At 38.0% G+C, this 24,230-nt stretch overlaps 1 protein-coding gene across 1 annotated transcript in view; it reads right to left on the bottom strand.

Moving 5' to 3' along the window:
- Positions 1-672: 672 nt before the first annotated feature.
- MOXD1 (monooxygenase DBH like 1) overlaps positions 673-24,230 on the bottom strand; it is a 90,396-nt gene continuing 66,838 nt past the window's right edge. Inside the window, exons 5-12 of the mRNA XM_047103175.1 lie at positions 21,144-21,323; positions 20,510-20,612; positions 18,862-19,028; positions 17,577-17,768; positions 16,348-16,407; positions 13,039-13,181; positions 1,342-1,510; positions 673-843 (exon numbers count right to left, since the gene is read on the bottom strand). Coding sequence (XP_046959131.1) covers positions 673-843; positions 1,342-1,510; positions 13,039-13,181; positions 16,348-16,407; positions 17,577-17,768; positions 18,862-19,028; positions 20,510-20,612; positions 21,144-21,323 — 1,185 coding nt within the window. The remainder of the gene's footprint in view (positions 844-1,341; positions 1,511-13,038; positions 13,182-16,347; positions 16,408-17,576; positions 17,769-18,861; positions 19,029-20,509; positions 20,613-21,143; positions 21,324-24,230) is intronic.

Below are 24,230 nucleotides of genomic sequence, written 5' to 3'. Positions count from 1 at the left end.
TCAAGATAAACTCCCCTGTCCAGGGCAGAGCAGGGAAGGATAAAGAAATGCTTTGAGATGGGTTTGGGGTCATTTGGGGGTACCAAGAGACTCAGATAAACCAAGAAACTAGAATGGGCATCTTCAAAAAGCACAGAGGTAAGGGGCCCATTGGTTTTTCCCAATCCCATTGGATTGACAATGAAACACAGAAAGAACCATTGTTGCCCTGGGGAAGTCACACCCAAAGAACAAGAAAGAGGAAGGAACACGGGAAGAGAGAGTGCTTCCTTTTACGCTGTTAAGATGGAAGTCTTCTGAGAAAGGAACATAGAAGCCAAATGATCAAGTAAAAAGTGAAATGGCGATGATGAGTGTTTACATAAAATGAAATATGGAAGGAAATCAGACACTCTTTCACTTCCACTTGACTTTGTCCGAATTTTTAAAAAGGTGGGGTTAAGTCAGTCCAGTTTTGCTTTATTGGCAATGGATACATTTTATCAGACGTATCTGAGCAAAAGAAAGAGAACCCAATCGGCATCTCTCGGGTAGACGGGGAAGGATGGTGTAGGGAGGAAGGGCGTGTGTGACGGGAAGGTCTCCACACTCCTCACGCTCTGCTCTTCATGTCCAAAGTGTCTTTGACCTGACACGTTCGGATCACAGAAAACACTGTCCCCCAGCACAGAATTATGACCACAAGTGTGTGCTGTGCCACAGGCTGCAGAGTACCATGAAACACACGAGCAGCTCAAGAGGGTGGTTTCTGGGCAGAGAAGAGGAAGAAGACGTTCCACACACCAAGGGCTCTGCTTTATACGGTCTTTCCACGTGTGGAGGTAATGCTGTCATCCCTTGAATCTGAAAATGAAAAAGTAAACAATGCCAGTGATTGAAGAGCAGGTTCGCGGCCAGGCTCGCTCAATACCCCTCCACCCCCCCCCCCCCGACTTCTGCAGGGTAAAAGGGGTGGGTGGCATGGTGGCTGCTTAAGGAGTCAAAGGTCAAAGGAGTTGGAGCCTGAGGGATTCTGAGGGAGGTGGAGAAGAAAGCCAGATGGGCCTTTGGGATGGAGAGACACAAACCAGGCTCTGTTGCTTTTCGAAGCTCTCATCTCATCCTATCCCCGCTTCATTCCAGCCTTAGCTTAACAGCCAATCTCCCTGTTCAAAGGGAGTGGAATCAGGAGTTTTCGGTCAACCCGAGCAGTTATGGAACAAGTAAATTATCAGACATATCAAACGACAACTGAAACATCGGATTCATGGATATTTGTCCGTTCCTTAGAAATTGCCTGGAGGGGATTAGGTAACATGTGACATCTGGCTTCTCCGAAGATTCAAACAAAGTAGGGCTCACCGACCACTCCGCGTTGTCCGTCTTGGAGCATCTCACGTTCACCGGCAAGCTAAGGACAAGCTTGTTGAAGGAGAGACCTTCCTTTTTAGCCCATTTAAATTTATTCATTGCGTCCATGAAAGAGAGGTTTTTATACTGCTTGGGGCTTTTGATAATGAAAGGCCAGGTCCTGAAATTAAAATAACCACAATTAGTCAGGTTCAGAACAAAAGCATGACACGTTTCCATCACCGTTCAACATTCTAAAATAGACCTCACGCTGGTCCATTTTTACACACATAGAAAACCTAACGCAAAGGATTGATAGACCCATCAGCAATTGCCAGAAGAAATACATGCCAAGTAAGGAGTCTTTTGGAAAGAATGAAATTCCTTATTGTAGTACCAGATGGGTAATACCCTAGACAAATAATTTTGACTCAGAAAGCTTCCCCAGCCTCACAACTCCTTGCTTATGTGTTTTGGCTCTAGGTAACAACGTAACTCAGTACACGTTCAGTTCTGCAGAATGTAACGCGAACGGCGTAATGAAGAAATCTGTAGGCTTTTTTGTAAGAGACAGAAATTTCAATTCCACACAGTTGAAAAGCCTGACCCCTGCTGGCTGCCTTGTTTTGGCTTGCCTAAGAGATAATAAATGTAACAAATCTGGAACTGAACCAGTGTTCTAAAAATTCTACTGAGAAAAAAATACTCTTGCTTCTACTTGCCACTCTAAAAAAACACATTAATGTCCAAGAAAGGAAGAAAAGATCCCAGAAGAATGATACAATCTGCTTGAAAAGATACTCTTCAAGTGATGTCTTTGATTAAATGTTAAGTTTTGTGTTACTGATTCCCAAAAAAAAGAAGTGTAAGGAAGTGTTGGAACACCACCAAGATTTACATGAATAAATCCATGGGTCTTCCCAGAGATTATCATGGGTAACCAGCAGGTATTTGGCTCCCACAACATCCCAAGAAGCTATTTCAGTGGTTTTGGTAATTACCAACCAATTAATTTCCAGTTGAGGCATTTACACTTTTAATATTGGATCTTCTTCATTTATTTATGCCTTTAATTACTCTCTCTCTTACACACACAAGCTACTCAGGCACTTGGAATATTAGCTTTTTAATTAAATTGAACATCTTTTATTGACCTTTTAGAGATAATAAATTTTCAATGTCTAAAATAAAATTATTTCCCCCTTACTCTAATAAGTGAAACAATGAGTAAAACATTGGGTAATATACAAGGACCTTTACATTCTTCATTTCTAACTTCCTTTTTCTCTTAATTAAAATCAGTATATCTTTGTTGAGTTTTAAATGCATTATTTTGTACAGAGACCTTAAAGTACCTAACTTTAAATAAAGAAAAAGCAATTGGCATCACACTACACTAAACACAGCTAGCAATGACCTAAAATCTATAGCATTCAAAATTTAAACATCCTGTGAAGACTTGTAGAGATGTCAATCAGAATTCGTATAAAATAATAACTTGAAAGGGGCCCATTATGTTTACATACAAAGTCCTTTTAAACACACGAAAAATTACAGCTAGGTTTTATTAAAAATAAAAGTTTTAAATTTTTTTTTTCCAACGTTTATTTATTTTTGGGACAGAGAGAGACAGAGCATGAACGGGGGAGGGGCAGAGAGAGAGGGAGACACAGAATCGGAAACATGCTCCAGGCTCTGAGCCATCAGCCCAGAGCCCGACGCGGGGCTCGAACTCCCGGACCGCGAGATCGTGACCTGGCTGAAGTCGGACGCTTAACCGACTGCGCCACCCAGGCGCCCCAAAAATAAAAGTTTTTTTTTTTTTTTAAATTTTTTTTTAACGTTTATTTATTTTTGAGACAGACAGAGACAGAGCATGAACGGGGAAGGGGCAGAGAGAGAGGGAGACACAGAATTGGAAGCAGGCTCCAGGCTCTGAGCTGATGGCTCAGCTCACGCGGGGCTCGAACTCACGGACCGCGAGATCGTGACCTGGCTGAAGTCGGACGCTTAACCGACTGAGCCACCCAGGCGCCCCAAAAATAAAAGTTTTAAAATCAAATATTAAAGGGGCGTCTGGGTGGCTCAGTCGGTTGGGCATCCGACTTCAGCTCAGGTCAGGATCTCGTAGTTCATGAATCGGAGCCCCGCGTTGGGCTCTGTGTTGACAGTTCAGAGCCTGGAGCCTGCTTGGGCATCTGTGTCTCCCTCTGTCTCTGTCCCTCTCCCGCTTGCGTTCTGTCTCTGTCTTCACAGAAATAAATAAACATTAAAAAACTTAATTAAACATTAAAAATAAAATTTGCTTTTCAAAAAAATAAGATGTCTCTCTTGAAAAAAAGGAAATCAATTTCACAACCAGGGAGAAATGCTGGAAATCATCAGCCTGTAATTCCCTAAAACACCACAAGGTGGCACTGGAATCTGTACTAAGGCGCTAAAGCGGTTTAAATCCGCTGCGCTGCCTGCTGCCTTGCAGGTAAGAGTGAATAGAGTATTACACGTAGATGAAATCTTTAAAAAGCTTTGCTTCTAGAATAAATCAGGAAACTAGTTGTTGGTTTTTTTTTTTTGAGATTTCACAGCATAAAGTAACAGAAGTGCTGTCAGCAAACTTGCTAATTTACTGTAAATATATGAAAAAGGATCTAGAAAAGGGCAAACCTAATGGCTCACGTGATGACAGCATGACTGGGGCTGGTGACCTCAGGACATGGCTGTGAGCCTCTCTCTATGGCAGCTTGACTCATATTTATTGTCTCCTCTCCATTCCTGCTGATGTCGTTCAGGCCTCTATTCTATAATGACATCACCCCAACAAACCTCCCACCCTCTCCAGCCTGCTACCCCATATTTCCTGATTACCCCTGGAGAAAAAAGAAGAAGAGACAGAAAGAGGAGAAATCCTGAAAAGGTAAATATTTTTCCTTAAAAGACTAAGCTTTAAACCAGAAACAGGTAACTTTGAAGTAGAAAGTTCTGCTCTCACCTGGGACCGGGAGCTGGTTAGGAATATTGGGAATGGTCTAGAAATTCAGTTACATTTCTGCATATCTGAGCAATGTGTAAATGTCTACCCAGATGCATCTATAAATAAGAGGGTATTATTTATATATCACTGTAGTTGATAAAAACAAATTATATTAACATGATGATTTATTATGGGTGAGAATTCTTCCTTTGCAAATTTAATTGACAAGTTGATTTAACAATATATATATATAAATGAAATGAACTTAGACTACCCTAAATCGGGGAAAAGAAAAAAAATGACAAAATTTTGGGACTTACATGCTCTTATTTCAAGATCTATCATAAAACTATGATAACAGAGAGTGATAGGAGAGAAAGGCTAAATATGAACATCAATGAAACAGAATTCAGAGTCCAGAAATAGCCAGTATATGATCTAATGATTTTCAACAAACATTACAGGGCAATTCGATAGGAAAAAGGTAGGTTGTGTTTTTTTTGTTTTTGTTTTTTTAGTCAAATGGTTCTTGAATAACTTGATATTCGTGTGAAAAACAATGAACCTAGATATTTACCTCTTAACACACACAAGAATTTACTCAAAATGGATCATCAACCTACATATAAAAGCTGAAAACTGTAAACATTTAGGGGGAAAAAAAGGCTATTCCAAAGAAAGCTCCTATGAACATTATTGTATTAGTCTTTGTTATGGACACATGTTTGGCATTTTCTGAGCTAGCACGTAGTGGCTGAATCACTGCATTAGATACTAAATTTATGTTTACCTCATAAGACTCTCAAAATATTCTCCAACATGAGGTACCTTTTACATTCTTTACATTCTTTACAAAAAAAAAAAAACAGGAGAAAGAAATCTTGGGTAGGCAAAAATTTCCTACAAAGAATATCAAAAGCACAAAATAAACAAAAATGATAAAATGGTCTTCAAAAAATACAATTAAAAAATGAAAATGAAAATCTCCACAGACTAGGAGAAATTATTTGTAAAATGTATCTGACAAGAAGCTTCTATCTTAAGTATAAAGAATTCTTTAAAAATATAAAGAACTTGGGCGCCTGGGTGGCTCAGTCGGTTAAGTGTCTAACTCTTGACTTTGACTCAGGTCATGATCTCACGGTTCTTGAGTTCGAGCTTTGCATCAGGGCCCACGCTGACAGCGCAGATTGTGCTTGGGATTCTCTCCATCTCTCTCTCTCTACACCCCGCCCCCTTCACTCCCTCTTGTGTGTGTGCTTTCTCAAAATAAATAAATAAACTTAAAAAACTTAAAAAAAGAAAACAAGCAACCCAATGAAACAATAAACAAAACTCTGAACACTTAAAAAGAAACATATATAAATGACCAATAAGCATATGAAAAGTGGCTCAACACTGTTAGTCATAAGATAAATGGAAAATAAAACCACAATAAGGTACCACTACATACACATTAAAATAAATAAAATCTAAAATAACAATACAAAACACTGGGCATAATGTTAAGCAATAGGAGCTCTTACACATTATTGGTGAGAATGTAAAAGGTACGTCATTTTGGAGAATATTTTGAGAGTCTTATGAGGTAAACATAAATTTAGTATCCAATGCAGTGATTCAGCCACTACGTGCTAGCTCAGAAAATGCCAAACATGTGTCCATAACAAAGACTAACACAATAATGTTCATAGGAGCTTTCTTTGGAATAGCCTGAGACTGGAAACAACCCAAATGTCTTTTTTTTTTAATTTAATGTTTATTTACTCTTTGAGAGAGAGACCTAACATGAGTGGGGGAAGGGCAGAGAGAGAGAGAGAGAGAGAGAGAGAATCGGAAGCAGGCTCCAGGCTCCGAGCTGTCTGCACAGAACCCAATGCGGGGCTCGAACCCACGAACTGTGAGATCATGACCTGAGCCGAAGCCGGACGCTTAACCGACTGAGCCACCCAGGCGCCCCAGACCCCAAATACCTTTCAACTGGTGAATCAATAAATGAATTTTGGTGTGTCCACACCAAGGAATACCACTCAGCAATAAAATGGAATGGAATTCTGACACGTGCACCAGCATAGATGAATCTCAAAAACCTCCAAATCAAAGAAGTCAGGTATGAAAGAGTACATGCTATAAGATCCCATTTTTAAAAAATCTAGAAAAGATTGAACTAATGTGGCGACAAAAAGCCAGTTTGCTGTTTCCTGGGGTTTTGTGTGGGAAGTGGGGTTGTCTCCAGATAGCAGAATAGAACTTTTGGGGGTGATGAAAATGTCCTATATCTTGTCCGTGCTGGGGTCAAGTAGGTATACACATCTGAGAAAACAGTATAGTTAAAACAGGTGCATTTTGTCGTGTGTAAGTTCTACCTGTAGCAATTGGACGTTAAAAAATAAATAAGAAAACAGAAATCAAAACATACCAACAGGCCGATGAAAAAAAGGCGACAGAATGCCATACATTTTATAATCTAATTGTTAAAGAAGAAAGCCAGGAAGTCTAACCTAACAAGATATAACTTCTAATCCTTTTGACACCCCAAGAATATATGAATATTGGGAAGCCCACAGTAAAGTTGTCTCCCTAACTGTAGAGAAGACCCCATGATGTGAGGCCTCAGACGTTCCTCTGTGAAAGGGGATTCAATCCCAACCAGTTAGGAAACTTCCTTGGGGTGCCCCTGGCTCGCTCGGTAAAACACGTGACTCTTGATTTCTGGGTTGTGAGTTCGAGGCCCATGTTACGTGTAGATTACTTAAAAATAAAAATCTTTAAAAAAAAAAAGAAAGAAAAAAGAAAGAAAGAAAGAAAGAAAGAAAGAAAGAAAGAAACAAGCCTTCCTCAGTAGATTTTCTAAAAAACATCCGAGGAAGGAATAACCCATGCACTGTAATACAAAGTTAACAGTCCCACCTCTATACCCACAGCCCTTTACCCTCAAAATATAGTAAGGTGTGTACATAAAATATGTGAGCTGAACCTCAGACTGTGGTGTAGAAAGATAGAAAGCTACTGTCAGATTTGTTTAGAAGGTAGACAAGAATTCACTCACATTTTTTTTTCAGAGCAAAGAGAAGTGTTAGAATTAGCTCAGCATAAGCAAGAAATGACATAACAACCTTGCAAACATAGGGTAAAGAACTTCTATTACATTTCATGAAAAGGGACAGAAAAAGTTGACTCTAGTAGCAAATATAAACCAGTGATACCGGAGAGAATTCCCATAAGTGTTTCATGTTGTAAATTTATTTAATAAAAACATGAATTGAATTAAATAAGAGCCCGCATACAAGAATTTAGAACAACTGAATGAGATGAACAGGGAGATAGCAGACCAATGGAAATAAATTTAGGACAAACCAAATTTAACACCAAATAAATCAGAAAAAGCAAGAAGCAGAAGAACCCTTCCAAAAAACTACAAGAGAAAGTACTTGTGACAAATTCCAAATAGATTTTCAAAAAACTTTGTAGATATAATATAAGAAAATTTCCCTGAAATGGAAAAAAAAATAAGTGAATATATGAAAAACATTTCATGTTTCAGGAAAATTGAATGCAGATGTTCCACACTGAAGTATGTTCAGTTTAACTTATGAATTCTACAGGTAGACGAAGAATGTTCGCATTCATCCAAAGAGACTTCCCAAGGGAAGGGGAGGGTATGACCGCAAAACGTTATATCCAACCAAATGCTGTCCAAATATAAATGCAGAAATTCTCAAATACAAAACAAAACAAAACAAAACGCCCCAGTCATAAAGCATCTGGAAGCCCCGCTTGATTAACTAACTTGCAGATAACATTCTGATGAATCAAACGAAAGAACTCAGAAATGCAGAAATCCTATAAGATTAGGGATTACCACTGAATCTATTTAACTTTAAAATTTTCATTAAATATTGTGGGACTTTGGTTTGAGAATTAGATGCATAAATTTAAAACCTTGCAAATACAAAATTATAATATGAGTAATAAATACTTGGAAGTACGGAAAGGGACGTGGGAGAAAATATAAAAGTATGAATGTCCTCATCTTTTATGATCTAAAATCGAAACATGTAAAGTGTGTGGGACATTTTAATGCTTTTTACAATCTATGTTCTCAACATTTAAGACCCGTTTACAAAATATTACCCCTTGTGGCTAAAACCAACAGCAGCAACAGCATTCATCTGAAGTTCAACAACTGTTCAGTTTTAGTTTAGTGGTTTTTAAAAAAAATTTTTTTAATGTTTATTTATTTTTGAGACAGAGAGAGACAGAGCGTGAACGGGGGAGGGTCAGAGAGAGATGGAGCCACAGAATCTGAAACAGGCTCCAGGCTCCGAGCTGTCAGCACAGAGCCCGACGCGGGGCTCGAACTCACGGTCCGCGAGATCATGACCTAAGCCGAAGTCGGATGCTTAACCAACTGAGCCACCCAGGCGCCCCTAGTTTAGTGTTTTCATATAAATTAAACAAAATTACGATTTAATGTTTTTATTTTAAACAGTGCACAAATTATAATCTTTATTACAGTTAATTTATTCATCTTTATAGCAACACCTACATAGAAAGATATCTGTAATAACCTTCAATTAATGTTAATATTGTTTATTTCTTTTCTTATGTATTAAAGTTTATTTATTTTGAGAGAGAGAGGGCGCGTGCACGTGCACATGTTGAGCAAATCAGGGAAGGACAGAAAGAGAGAGGGAGACAGATAATCCCAAACAGCCTCCATTCTAGCACTGAGCCTGACTCAGGGCTCAATCTCACAAAGCATGAGATCATGACCTGAGCGGAAATCAAGAGTCGGACACTCAATGAACTGAGCCACCCAGGAGCCCCAGTATTGTTTATTTCTAACATAATTTGAGATGATTGCTTGTGTCTTTTTTTTTAAAACCTTTTCTTCTGCACTCCTTAAAAGCCCTATAATAAGCATGTGGGATTTTGACACATTGTAAACATAAAGTGACTTTTCCTGCAAAGAAAAATACAAACACGACCCTTGATTCTTTTTTAGAAATAGAATAAATTATATCAAACTTTCCATCACATAAGCCTCACTGGAACTACATCGTGTTGATGTGTGGTGCAGCAGAGAATACAGAATTTATCTAAACTCATGATCTTTTCTGTTATCTGATCTTTATGAGTGTTTTGTTTTTCCTTAAGCCTCGCCAGATCTGCAGGAGGCAGAGAAAAACTGCATCCCTTAGAACAGACAAATCCTGAGACAGGATGTAGTTGTCTCTATGTTTCTATCAGCTCCTCCTCTAATCCTAGGATTGTTACTGAATGTTTGAAATAAGACAAAGCACCTAACTAATCATTATAGTCAAAGCACAGAATACGAGATTTGGGGCTACGTTTTAAGTGATATTCCTCTTGAGTACTGTATCCTGAAACCAAATTCACAACATTCTCTTAAATAAAACAGAAAACAAAATCACCCCAACTGTCTCTCTTTCTGATCTTTTAGCCAGCACCTTGTTGGTTTGGCTTTCAATAACATTTATGTCAATGTGATAAGCTAACTTGAAAGACTGATTTAAAGCTTAAACATAATTTTATAACAGAGCCTCCTTTTCACTTCTATTTTTGAAGAATGCCTAAATTTAACCATGTAGTTAAATGGTTCTGTGTGGGCAATGACATCTCAAAACTGGTCCTGTTCTGTGAAGCAATTCTCCTTGTCTTTTCAAGAAATGAAAAACCCAGCTTCAATATTTCCTGGAGGAGACCAAAGGTGTGGACTCAGAGCTCTCTGTAACTTGGAAGCGGAGCATTTTCAGAGGATCTACACAAGTTGAACACCAAAGAAAATAATGAGGCGGTAGAATACACTTTTGAACCTCATCGCTTTGTAAAACAAACAGCTTTCAATGTCCATACGTTTTCAAGATTCTCTCGGATTAACCCTTGAATAGGAAAAGTTTCTAGCCAATATGTAAAAACAAAACAAAACAAAACAAAAACCAATATTCTAAAGGGAAAAAAAAAAAGACTACCAAGTCTTTGTAAGAGATAATGTTGATATTTTAAACAAGACTATCCCCTAGTGTTTTCAGAATGACATTTTACATACTGTTTGGATAGTCACTACTATTTTATTTTTTGCATATGTAATTATTTATTTTGAAGAAACAGGCAGATATCTAGCTACCTACCAGAGGTAGGCGAACAATGCAAACACTAGCTCCTTCATTGCTTATGTAGATATGATGTTGAACAGCCTCTTAATCCCTGAATTTCCATTTCCTCTTCTATACAAATAGGATTGTAAGCCCTACCCTACTTATTGGAAGTGTGTGAAAACAAATTAAACGAAATTATACATACGGAAATACTTTATAAACTACAAACTAATTTACACAAGCATTTTGTTATTTGTATTTTAGTAGATACAGATTTCTGATGGTCATTGGGTTGTCTGGATAGGAACTCACTAGAACGTATTCACAGATAGTAAGTATAATTCAAAAGAAGAATGCTCTTAGTTCATAATCTACAATCTCTATAATATTTTGGAATAAAAAAGTAGACCATAATTATATTCGACTCAGTGAGTGCATTTACCACGTTCTCATTAAGGGTTTTTTAATCCTTAAACACACTCCCTCAAAGATCTATGTGTTTCTTTTGCCCAATTTCATCAGTCTCTTTTATTTTGAAAAGTCCTAATCATTAGAAAATATTTCCTTATATTAAAACAAAACCTATGCTCCAAAATTTCTACCAGCCACTCTAATTCTTCTTTGCGCTATTACCAAGAATGAATAAAATCATTTTTCCTACATCAGCCCTAATATATTCAAAGCAGAACTTTTGATTTCTGCTTCAAATCTGTTTCCCTACAGCACTCACACATCCTCATTTTCCCCTTCCTCTTTTTTTCCCCTCATCGTCTCCCTGAAATGCCATCAACCAACAAGTCCAGCGTGTGCTATCTTGAGAAAGTAACCTGCTTGCAACCATTGCTCATTAGTTCTACTGCCATCACCTTGGTCCCAGACACATTCACCTCTCAACTGGGCAATCACAACAGTCTCCTGGTTGGTATTATTATTTCCAATCTGGTCCTCCTAGAGTCCTTTCTCAATTCAGCAGCGAAATCAATTTTGTTTATATCCAATAGCGTTTTCTTTGCACTTAAAACCCAAAGTCTTTATGTCACCTATAAAGTCCTACATGATCTTTGTGTCACCTACAAAATCCCACTTGAAGTCAGACCTCCTCACTTATTCTCTGCCGTGTTTCACTCTGTTCCAGCCAAACTCGCTTTCTGGCTGTTCTTGGAACATGCTACCTTCATACCCACCATAAGGTCATTACAGTGGCTCTTCTGTCTGCAAACAGTATACTTTAGATCTTTCCATGGCTGGCTCTTCACCACTGAGGTCTCTGCTCAAACATCACCTCCTGCCATGGATTGAATGTTTGTGTCCCACCCACCACCACCGCCCCTGCCCCCCTGCCGCAAATTCATGTGTTGAAATCTTAACACTCGAGGTGGATGGTATTATGAGGTGGGGTTTTAGGGAGGTGATTAGCTCATGAGGGCAGAGCCCTCATGGGATTAGTGCCCTCATAAAAGCAGCTTGAGAAACCTCCCTTGCATCCTCTGCTATGTGAGGTTACGGTGAGAAGATGGCCATCTCCATCTACGAGGAAGTAAGTCCTCACCAGACACTGAATCTGCTGGCACCTTGATCTTGGACTTCCCCGCCTCCAGAACAGTGAGCAATAAATTTCTATTTATAAGCTACTCTGTGTATGGTATTTATGTTACAGCAGCCTGGACAGACTGAGATACCTTCCCAGAGAGGCTTTTACTACCCTACTGACAACAGCTACATACCTTCGTCACTGTCTCAATTATTTTCATAACATTTACTAATATCTAAAATTTTATATTTATATTATTTATTTCCTCTCTCCCTCTGTAGCGTATATTCCCAAGAGGGCAGGAATAATATGTATCTTGCTAATTATTTATCTTAAGTAGTTTCTATGATGTGCAATTGTGCAGACAGAGTGAACCTAGCAAGCCTGAGACTTCCATCCTTAGAAATGCCCATTTGGAAGGCTGGCCTTTGGCTGATGTCAAGGAACTTAATTAGTAAACAATTTCCTATACTGATATAAAACTTTCTCTAAATGAAGAGTGACTCATTGCACCTAGAGTATTTGTACAAACAATGCAATTTATGTTGACCATCTGCTTTCCTTCTAAGAGTCTAGATTTTGGTACTTACTAGGCATAGAATACCTATGTAACCAGCCCTTCATAAAAACTCTGAGTATTGAGTATCCAATGAGTATCTCTGGTTGACAACATTTCATGCATCTTGTCATACTTTGATGCTAGTGTTATTAAGTACATTCTGTGTTATTCCACTGGAGAGGCCCCTTGGACACTTGTACTGAGTTTCCTCTGGACTTGGCCCATAACCTTTTTCCTTTTGTTAATTTTGCATTGTATTCTTTCTCTGCAATAAATGTCAGCCATGAACACAGTAATAGGCTGAATCCTTGTGGTCCTTTTAGAAAACCACTAAACCTGGCAGGAGTCTTGGGGACCTGGATATGCCAACCAAGAAGCTCACCTTGTCACCCAGCTAAAAAAAAAAAAAAATTAAATAGGATAGGACTTGAAAAAATTCTATAACATGGTGGTAAATCCAATATGAAGACAAGGCCATCCTTCTCTGAAGTATACTATCCCACTACGAAATCCATTTACTACTTACGTGACTGGCCTATAGATCTCCTTAACGCCAATGAACTGAAGTTGTTCCATAATGTCAGGAATACTTGCACATCGAGTAAGATTAATTCTTGGGTAGTAAAGAAGGTATGAAAGACACATTTCATTCCTGGTGCTTAATCCTCCCTGAAAATGGAGATGTTTTATTTAGAAAAGTGTATGTTCCACCAACTTTGACACAGCACCCAAGCCACCAATGTCATACAATTCCATCCAGCTTTAATAAATCTTAAACCTGAAAAATAATAATCTCCTTGACAGTTTGATTTTTAAAAAAGGTAGACACACGTTGAAAAATTAATAGAATTATTTCCATCTCTTTAAAAGTTGCCTTTCTTTAACAACCTAATAATCTCTTTCAAGTTCTATTCATATGATGTGAACTTCTCACCACAGTGAGGATTATGGGGCTGTTTGATTAACAAACAGGTTATGAATCAGTCAGTTTGATGGAATCTTTGCCCTATTGCACTGAATTTTCTATAATCTTGTTTTCATGTGTATCGACATCAGCAGATGCATACCACAGGGAAGACAGGTTTCACATTTTGCATCCAGGTAATAAACTATCTACTGAAATTAAGAAGATCAAAGCTTCTCAGAAGAACAGAATCTAGAATAGAATCTAGAGTTGCTACAATATATTATCCACAGTGTTGAATTTTCAACCAAAGGTTATTAAATATAAAAAGAAACAGGAAACTGTGATCTACGCTCAGGAAAAAAAAAAAGTTAGCAGCAGAAACTGATTGTGAGAAGATACAGATGTTGGATTTAGTAAAAACTTAAAAACACATATAAATATGTTTAAAGAGTTAAAGAAAGATGTTCAAGTAATTAAAGGCAAATACGTTAAAAATGAGTAAACAAGCAGAGAATGGCACCAGAGAAAGGAAAACATAAAAAAGGACAAAATAAAAGTTCTGGAGTTAAAAGTTATCATCATTGAATAAAAAGTCACAGGATGGGTTTAACAGCCAATTTGAGATGGCAGAAGAAAGAATCAGTGACCTTGAAGATAGATTAATAGAAATTTTCCAATCCAAAGGACAGAGAGAGAAAAAAAAAAGTACAGAAAATGAAAATATCCCGGAAAATATCTCAAAATGCAATATTAAATGTTCTAACATACAGGTAATTAGAATTCTACAATGAGAAGAAAGAGAAAAAAAGGGTAGAAAAAATATTTGGAAAAATAATGGCTGAAATCCTCCCAAATTTAGTGAAAAACATGAACTTACAGACCCAAGAAGGTCAACAAATTGCCAAAGATAAATATGAAGAGAGCAATACCTAGACACATCAGTCATACAGATGAAAGACAAAGAGAACATTTTGAAAGCAGCAAGAGAAAAATGACACATAGCATACAGGCGAACAATAATAAAAAATGACAGAGACATTTCGTCATAAGTGATGGAAGAAACAAAAAGATATTGGGATTATAGGAGCTCCTGGGTGGCTCAGTCAATTAAGCGTCTTTCTCTTGATTTTGGCTCAGACCACAATCTCACAGTCGGGAGATTGAGCCCCACGTGGGACTCCTCACTGGGCATGGAGCCCGCTTAAGATTCTCTGTCTCCCACTCTCTGTCTCTCCCCTGCTTGTGTTCTCTCTCATCTGTATACCCAGATGTGCTAATATTCTTTAATGGAAACTCCATCCTTTGCCACTTAAATCAATGACATGTCTATTCTAAACCAAGTTTCCGTACAGGGGGTTTATAGGCCAGTCTCCAAAGTTCCTATTATGTTCTACTGTTCTAACTCTGGACCCAAGTACACTATCGATCACCATAGCTTTAAAATAGTCTTCATATCCAATGGCTTGTCTCCACCTTTTACTTTTTAGTAGTGTCTTGCCTATTATTAACCTTTGCTCTTCTAGGTAGATTTTAGAATCAACCGGTTCCATATAAAAGCTAAAACTAAAATTTTTAGAAATACATTTTTTAAAAAGAGAAAATCTTTGCAACTATGACTAGGCAAAGATTTCTTAGGATACAAGAATCTAAAGTCATAAAATTTCTGTGAATTTTTTATTGGAATTACATCAAATTTTTAGGCCAATTTGAACAGAAAGATTACTTTATTGGGCTTTTCTATCCATGAACATAGTATCTCTTCATTTCTTTTGGTGTACTGTAGTGTTTTGCAATCATGATTTATAATTTTTTCCAGAGACCAAGTAATATTAGATTTTAAGTAAATATTAGGTTTTATTTCTATAGAACTTCTTGAGATAGTTTCTTATATACTAAAATACAGTTAATTTTAGATACCAATTTTCAGGGGGGTTTTGATGTAGAAAATTACAATGTCTGTGAATACTGTATTTTGCTCCTTTGCTTCTTCCTTTCTGATCCATAGATATTTTTTTCTTTCCCAGTAATATGTTGCATAGAAATAGTGATAATAAATACCTATCTTCTTCCTGATATTAAATTAGTACTTCCAATATTTCATTTAGTTAGATATTTGCTACAGATTTTTCATAGGTAAGCTGTATCTGGTTAAGGCACTTCTCTCCTATTCCTGGTTTGTGAAATGCTCTTTTTTTTTTTTTTTTAATGACTGACTTAAATTTTATGAAGTCTTTTTCTGCCCCTATTGACGTTGTCACATGTCTTTTTCCTTCAATCTCTTAATGTAGAATGGTATTAATGTATTTTCTATTTTAAACCAATTTTACATTCCTTAGCTAAATTAATCCCAAATTTGCTCTAACATTGCATTTTAATATGATGCAGAATTTGGCTTGTCAATACTCTGTCAAAGATATTTCCATCAGGTGCATGTTGCTGACCTCTTTCATACTGTCATCATCAAATTTTAGTATTAAGAGTATGCTGACTTCATAAAATGAGTTGGTGGGAGATGTTCTCCGGAAGAGACTGGGTAAGGCATGAATGTTTGTCAGGACTCCCCAGTCAATCTGTTTCGTCAGAAGATCGACCTTAGGGTCATACAATTCATTCTTCCTTTTGAAGTCTTGATTCATCTAAGTCCAGACTCAAGCAGATGGTCATTTGTGATCACAGGTCTTTAATAAGTTTTGGTGAGGAAAAACTAAAAGACTAGAGATAGCTTTTCATGAAAGAGCAAATAAATTCTATTGCAAATATTGCTATAGTATCACTAGTTAACCTGATAAAATGCTAAAACAGCTCTAACTTCTCTTTTATGATGTTTCATGCTCAAGAGGTTCAGGAATTTTGCCTCTAAATTGGAATGCTTTTTACTTTTTCTCCTTCTCCACAAATGAATTTTAGTAATAATAAACATGTTCTTACCCAAGTCATCCGGGCTCTATCTTTTGTGTTGTAACGACACTCAGTAATGAGATTATCTCCCTAAAACATAAAAATAAAAGCTTTCAGATTGGAGTTTAGTTTTCTTTATTTATGTAATCCATTTGTAGGCCAATAGTTTTATTTGCTACATGAGTAGATTCATTAAGCAATTTGATTCAGGGAGACCTTTGATCTACTTAATTCTAAGAATACTAGTATAATAAACAAGCAAACAAACAAATAAGGCTCTCTCAGGCCATACTCCACCATGTTCTAGCTGAATGACCGTAAATAAGAAAAGAATTAACTGGGCACAATTTATTTATTTAAAAAGTAATATATAAAATAACTGCTATTTTTGCACAGCTGTTGTGAGGAGATTAAATGATACAACACACACTTAGCTCTTCGATTAAACATTTCATAAATGTTAGCCATGGATACTAGTTACTGTGTTACCTCTTCGTTTATATTGTTTTCTTTAAAAGTCTTTAGTCATGTCTTTATTTCCTTACAACAGAATTCTGAAGCAAAATAATAGTAATTTATTGCTCCAGTGTTTTCTAACCTTTTGAACAATTCAGTACGCATAGAAAATAATTTTTTTTTTTATGGCTCACCCCTGAGGTAAATGGACAGACGGCTATTCATAGACCAAAGAGAGCTCGCTCTGGGTGTTGGTCCCTAGATTTGCTCTCCCTGGCCTACTGCTCAGAAGGTGCAGAGATCAATATCTCAACACATGCTCTTCCATAAACCCAAGTATTGTTGCAAGCTGGATTACAGAGTATAGTATAATTAGTTCTGTCCAAAAACTTTGTCAAATGAAAAAATTATCCTTATATTCATTTTCACTGAACTGTAACTTCCCCAAACCATCCTATGGTACAAAAAAGATCTCTGATTTTTCCCATCACCAGAATTGCCATGCAAAGGTTTCCTGGAAAGTTAAGTAAGAAAAGAGTAATGTTTGGTACTCAGAACCCAAGTTTTCATTTTCTTCTTAAAACAACTTGAATTGCCCGTGGGAATAGTAAGAAAAATGAGTTTTGATTTTGGAAAAGAGATCAAACACATTCCATCTGGGTTGTGCAACACCCACAGTGGGTGGTTTAAAGAATGTGAATACGATGAGCAATTCATTTTACACATAGAAACCTTGCTAAATCTCAGCTGATATATGTCTTGACTTTTCTAATATTCAGTGAAAGAGAAGAAAGCATTCATACTGGTAAGATTGTTTGTTCTTCCTTTAGATACTGAAACTCCTGAAAATTGAAGTCAAAATCATCATCATAAGCCAGTAATCTCAATTCCTCCCCTTTGCGAAAATGACGGAGCCTGATGCCCCTGCCCGCCAGGTGAGCATGAAGAAGCACAGCAAACACATGGATTCCACTTGGCTTTTCAGCTTCCAGAGCCTAAGGGCAGGGCACACAGAGGAAGACACAATTAGCCCAAACAAGCGCATGTTCAGACAGTTCACAGTAAAAGAGACTTGGAGGGACAACTAAGAAGAAAATCTAAAGCAATTTAAGTGAATGCTTGAGCAGCCAAACATTTTGAACTTGGATTTTTTCATGACTTATTCCTAGCAGGGTTATTAGCTTTGTGAAGTAACGTTTGTAGGGAGAGAAGAAAGGGAACAAATGCTTACTGGGGACCTACAGAACCACTCCTAAATATTATCTTTCTTTTTCCTTCTTTTAGGAGGTAAAGAGTCAATCAAAGCTCCTGGCAAAAAGACTCCAGTATGTTAGTGACCTGTAAATGGAAACTCTTAAAAGGACAAGTCATTCCCACTTTTTAAGATAAGAAAACCAAGTGGAAGAATGGAATTATGTGAATTGTCCATGGTCCTACAGCTAGTAAATGATGTCATGGCAATTTGCATCATGGTCTAAATAACTCAAAGGGCTCAATCTTTCCACTTCATCCATCTGCCATCTGTCTACAATTCTTTATGGTTCATAAAGAATATGATCGAATATGATTGAAATATGTTTGCTTAAGAAAAGAAGAACTATAAATGGAAGTAGCCATTATTAAATACTTAAAATATTTTTTTCTTATCCAATATGTATTTTTATATTAGGTATTCTTGCTCTTTGGTTTAAGTAGGGAAACTATAAGCAGAGAAAAGGAGAAAAAATTGAAAACAAATAATGGAAAAAAAAAAACAAATGTAGATGAAAGGTAGAGAAATGCAAAAGACACTAGATAACCAAAGGTAGAAATTGTAAAAGAGAAAATAAAGTGTCCAATATGAAATAAACAAAGGAAGTAGGTCAGGAAGAAAAACATCCTGGATATTAGTCTTGTCCAGAATTCTACTCCTATAGACTTCAAGATTTAAAAAAACCATCAGATGTCTTCCCACGATGATAAATAATGGCTTTAAAATATGACAACAAGAAAAAGATTGGTAATAATAAACATGAGATTTTCCAAACATAGTTTTCTAAGAGCATTATTCTGTAAGTGGCAGCTCGCAGTCTCAGATGTTCCACATACCTCTTCTAGGCATTCCAGAGTGCAGTGACCCTCAGACCGAAATTCAGGCATCCCTGGAGGGATGGTATGGAAGAGGCTTACCCAGAGGCCAGCCTCAATCACCCCAGCATCGTATTTCCTTATATCTGTTGTATGAAATAACCTCAGTCCAGAATTATCTATTAAGCCTGGAATGCGAGCATATAGTTAAAAGTGAGTTTGAGTTCTTAACAAAATAAAAATAAAGGTTCTCCACATTTAGTTGAAATGGGTTTATTCATTTTCCTTAAAACTTCATAATGGAAAGAATTACACGTAAAGATCACTGAAATACAACATTCAGTTTCACAAATGGGAATTAAAAGACAAGTCGCCATACTGTCTGCAACCATTTTTGACTTCCAGAGCATACCATGGGAAAAATGTTTGTGTGGTCTAGCTGATATAGTCCACAATTATCTAACATAAAGACAAAAGGGAAATTCTAAAGTCACTCAATAGAATGTAGAATAACTCAACAAAAGTTTTATTTTATACTGTTTTCAGGTAAAGTTCAGTAACATTTCTATAAAGGGAGAAACCCCTTGGTCTAGAAACCATCTGCTAATAGAATAAACTACTAGTGATAACGTTCTTTATAGTTTGCCACCATTCTTTTAATCATTCAACCACGGTCATTCAATCAACAAAAAATAGTAAGAATCTATTATGTGAATAGCATGCATGATAATAGGCATGGGGGGATTAACGATGAGTAAGACACATTCCTTACTGTGACAGTTTTCATAGAGGGGAAAGTATGACCCAAACCCTTCAAAAATTTGTTCCACTGACTTGGGACTTAATTGACTCCTTTCTGGAGGGTTGACTTACCTACCTGTGACTACCAAATTGATGGTTTGGAACAACTGACATATACATAAATTTATATTAATTGGTGTGATTAGTTTTATTGTTTCTCTTTCCCACCACACTAGAATTTCCATGAGGGTGGTTTGGTTTGTATCATAAAGCACAGACCCAAGACAAAGTTGGTGCTCAGTATTTGCTGAGTAGTTGCATAAATGAATGGAAAATAGTAACTTTCATTTGCTTCTTTTGATAGCTTCATATTGAATCTTTCAACTTTTTGGTTTTGGAATATTACATAAGTCGATTTAGAAAAGTAGATTTAGAAATCAAATGTAAATACGCTCATCTCTTCATTTCAATATCATATTACGCAGTGTCACTGCATAAATATTTCTTAAGCATATTTATGGTTTTCCTACCATACAACAAAATCTTAATATTATCTAGTGATGAATGGCAGCTTTTCATATGTGCAGTTAGAAAGAAAATGTTTCATAAACACTGTGTATTTAGGACTAATTTACATCGCAAATAGAAAAATATATTATTCTACTTTCTGGAAAGTAGCATGCAAATGGTTTTTTTAAGATCAGTGACCACACATGCCCATTTGCCTGGTTCAGTGCTGGTTAATCATTTTTGTCCCAGTATAATCATTAATAGTACCCTCTTTCGCTCTAAAGAGTATCCTAATTTGGATGACAAATATATAGGTTAATTCTTTCTAACAATGATGCTAGTTTGTTTCAACTCTGTTAAGTTAGGTGTTCTAAAACTTTTAAAAATCAGAGGTAGAATACACGAAGAATAAACTCACCCTCCTTATATGTCGGATTGTCATAATGGACTTCCAGGAGCACATAACGAGGATCTAACGGTGTGCCAAGGGATAATCCAACATGAGGTGGGTAGGAAAAACCCTAAATAAGGAAAATTCCATGAGACGTGCCCTATGAAAGTCCCTACAAGCTCTATTCCTCCAAAAACCCCAACCATTCTCAAAGATATTTCAACATTCTGGAACCCCATAATCTATAGTGGATAAAATAAAGGGGCTTAAGGAAAGAATCCCTGCCAGTGGAAAGAAAAATAAGCTACCCTCATATCAGAAATAGTGTATAAAGCGGGTGCCTGAGTGGCTCAGTCAGTTAAGCATCCGACTTCAGCTCAGGTCACGATCTCACGGTTTGTGAGTTCGGGCCCCGCGTCGGGCTCTGTGCTGACAGCTCAGAGCCTGGAGCCCGCTTCAGATTCTGTGTCTCCCTCTGTCTGCCCCTCCGCTGCCTGCACTCTGTCTCTTACATTGTCTCAAAAATAAGTACACATTTTAAAAATTTAAAAAAATAAAGAAGAAATAGTGTATAAAGCTTTACTTGTAAGTATGAGAACCGTAGGGGAAAAACATGATCAATGAATAGTGTCACATCTCCGTAATCAGTCATTAGCCCCACCTCTCCACCAATGGCCCAGGCAAAAATCACAGTCTCGCAGGTGAGGAACGCATCAGGCATGTTAGGATGGTAACACTCATGGCCATAGTCCAGAACGCTGTCATTAAAGCTGCTACTGCACTGATAGAGCAGGATGTGGTGGACCAGACTCTCGTGGCCTCTCTGTATCACTGGCTCCACCTAAACAAGCACAAATGAGAGGGAGGATGTGATAAATCCAACCACCCGACAACACCCTATGGTAAGCATGAAACTAGCATAAAGCATTAGCAGTTTTGCGAAGGAATCATTTGTTCAACGATGTAAAGGTTATGATGGGGTTCAAGTATGATGCATTCTGGATATGAAAACAATGATGGTGATGGGAACAATGGCAATGGCAAAGATGAGATGATAACCTGTTCCTCCAAGAATCACAGGATTTACTAATCTGTTTGTGTTTTGAACTCACTTTTGTTTTCCTGATCATTCTGCATGGCAGCTGTTTCAAAAATTGCTTTCTTCCAGGCTACTTTGCCCTTGGTCCCCTCCTTTTTTTCCTTTCTTTTCTCCCCCCGCCCCACACATAAAAAAAAGAAATTAAGGCTATAGACAGGCATAAACTCCCTCAGTCTCACTCTCTTCCACCTCAAAATATTTTTATCCATCCCTACTGAAGGCAGTAGATGATGCCTTATTCATCTATTACCTATCTATCTGTCAATACCTATCTATCATATACATATCTACCCGGTGCTGAGCATAGTGCTGGGCACAAAGTAGCGTTCAATAATGGATATTTTTATTCTAGTCATTAAAATCAAATTGTAATAAGAATCTTACCATTAGAATTTAGGAGAGAAAATAACACGGTAGTGATGTGTTCCTGTGACACTGCTGAAATTAGGAGAGGGAAGGTAGAAACCAGCGAACAGAGAAGGGGCAGTAAAGTGGGTTCTAATCTTGACAGCACAATGCATATGAACACGTTCTTTCCGTTGTCCTTTCTGTAAGCTCCCTTCATAACACTTGCACACCTCAGCCCAGGGAACTCACAGCGAGCTGAGCACATCCTAAGGTCCCAAAGTGCCTTACCTGCAGAGGACGTACAGGAGCCCTGTCTGTACCTAGTGTAGCTGGGCTACAGGTGTTGCCATCAGCCACAGGGTTCTTTGAACGCTCCATTCATCTGCTAAAGAAACCATGGTCTGTCCCTAAATTTCCAAGGCTTGACCTGTCTTAGAGCTCAACGCCTTCCGCCTTTAGCCCTGACTACTCAAAAGCAGGCGAATGCATTTTGAAACCCTTGCTTGTCCTCCAATTTAGACGTGCTTATGAAGATGAAGTGTTCTCAGCTATTGTCTCCTAAGGCTTTCCACTTTGATTTTCTACATAGTTTTTCTTTCTTTCCTTCTTGTTTTTAAATCAGAGAATCTAAGCAGCCAAACAGGGAAGCGGTAGGTAGTAGGCAGAGATCTGAATAGGCAGCCGGGGGTTCGACTTTTTAAATCCAGCTTGCCTTTGTGTTACATAGTGAGTCATGCCATAGCTAGCCCACACGTACATTTTAACATCACATTCACAGCAATGACACTGCGCATGGCTTTGTTTGCGCTTGTCTCTCATCTCTAAAAGACTGCGTGCCCTGAAGGCAGAACCTATTTTCTATTTTGCCTGAAAACGACAGTTATTGTTCAAGCATGGTTGCATAACACATTACACAGAAGGGCAACCTAGGATGCCTATTAGATTTTAGTTTCCATGTCTAGTTTGAGCTCTCTTGTGAAACTTGACTTATTCGGGCACCTCAGCACTCCAAGGGGAACAGGGCACTGCTAATATGTCCAGAGTAAGAGAGGGACGTGAGGCATTTTCACCAAGTGCCTTTTCAGTTCTGGCAGAACCTGTAGGTTGCACTGAGCTCCACAAGGTAGGTCCTAGAAAGGAGCCATTAGGGCTTTAAAGAAAAGCTGGCTCTTGCCAAGGCAGCTACAAAGACAGACGGTCTTCATCGAGGCATAGCAAGAGAAAGCTGAGAATGTTCATGATGAATCATGTGTGGCTGGTGGTGCCTGCTTTGAAGGAGCATCACTAAACTTCTCGAGAGAATCTTTGAAGAGCACGCGTTGTTGTTGCTGCTGTTTTTAATATAGGAAACACTGAAACCAACCCCAGGCTTCCCAACTACCAATGCATTCTAGGAATAATAATAGTAACATCTGCATTTTACTTAGCACCTACTATCTGCCAACCACTGTATTAGCCACTTGCTACATTTCATTTAATATTTACAATGAATCTATAAGGTAAATATTATTGTCTCCGTTTTACAGATGAGAAAATTGAGACTCAGAAGATTAAGTAACAAACTCAAAATACCATGGCCGGGCAATCGTAGATGGGGATTTGAGACTAGGCAGGTCTGACCCCAAAGTCAGTATTCCTCCCACTGCAACACATCATTGGAGGAGGACACGTTGGAGATGCATCGGGACCTGGAAGCTTCTGCCTGTGAGCAGGGGGAGGAAAGAGTGGGAGCCTTATGTCTGGGGGGGGATTCCTGCCCTCACCCCAGTCGCGTGTCCTTTGGCCCTTAGGGAGAGAAGACAGAGTGTGGCCTTTCAATATGTTCTTTCCTAAGGAGAGCAAATAGCAAGGTCTCTCCTCAAAACCTGGCAAGGTCTTCAAAGAAAATTAAACTGTAATCTGACCTCCAGATTACAAACTGAGGGTAAAGCCTGGAGGCTTTTTCTAAGAAAACAATACATGTATGAAACAACAAGAAAACGTTCTGCATGCAAACCTGAGCACTGATCACAGGAGAAAATAAGAAGGCCATGAAGAAGCAAAGCTCTTGGCAAAACAGAGAGGATGTGGGAAATGAAAGGGCAGACTGAGAAAGAGAAGTGCCCCAGAAGGATAACAACTGAACTAAGGAGCCACTGATGTCAGACGAAAAGCACAGGTTACCAAATTCTTGAAGAACAGAAAAATTTTTGGAGAAGGAATTTTAAGATGACCATGTAGAATACTTAAGGGGAACCCCAAGCATATTCTTATGGGAAGGCATAACCTGCTCCGTGCAGGGGACACGTTCCAGGGATCGGG

Source organism: Lynx rufus, unplaced genomic scaffold (genome assembly GCF_022079265.1).
Source record: "Lynx rufus isolate CCGP_SWC_20201006 ecotype Redwood Valley unplaced genomic scaffold, mLynRuf1.p SCAF_6, whole genome shotgun sequence".
Lineage (NCBI taxonomy): Eukaryota > Metazoa > Chordata > Mammalia > Carnivora > Felidae > Lynx > Lynx rufus.
The sequence above is the reverse complement of the archived record's forward strand: the minus strand, read 5'-3'. Positions and strand labels throughout refer to the sequence as shown.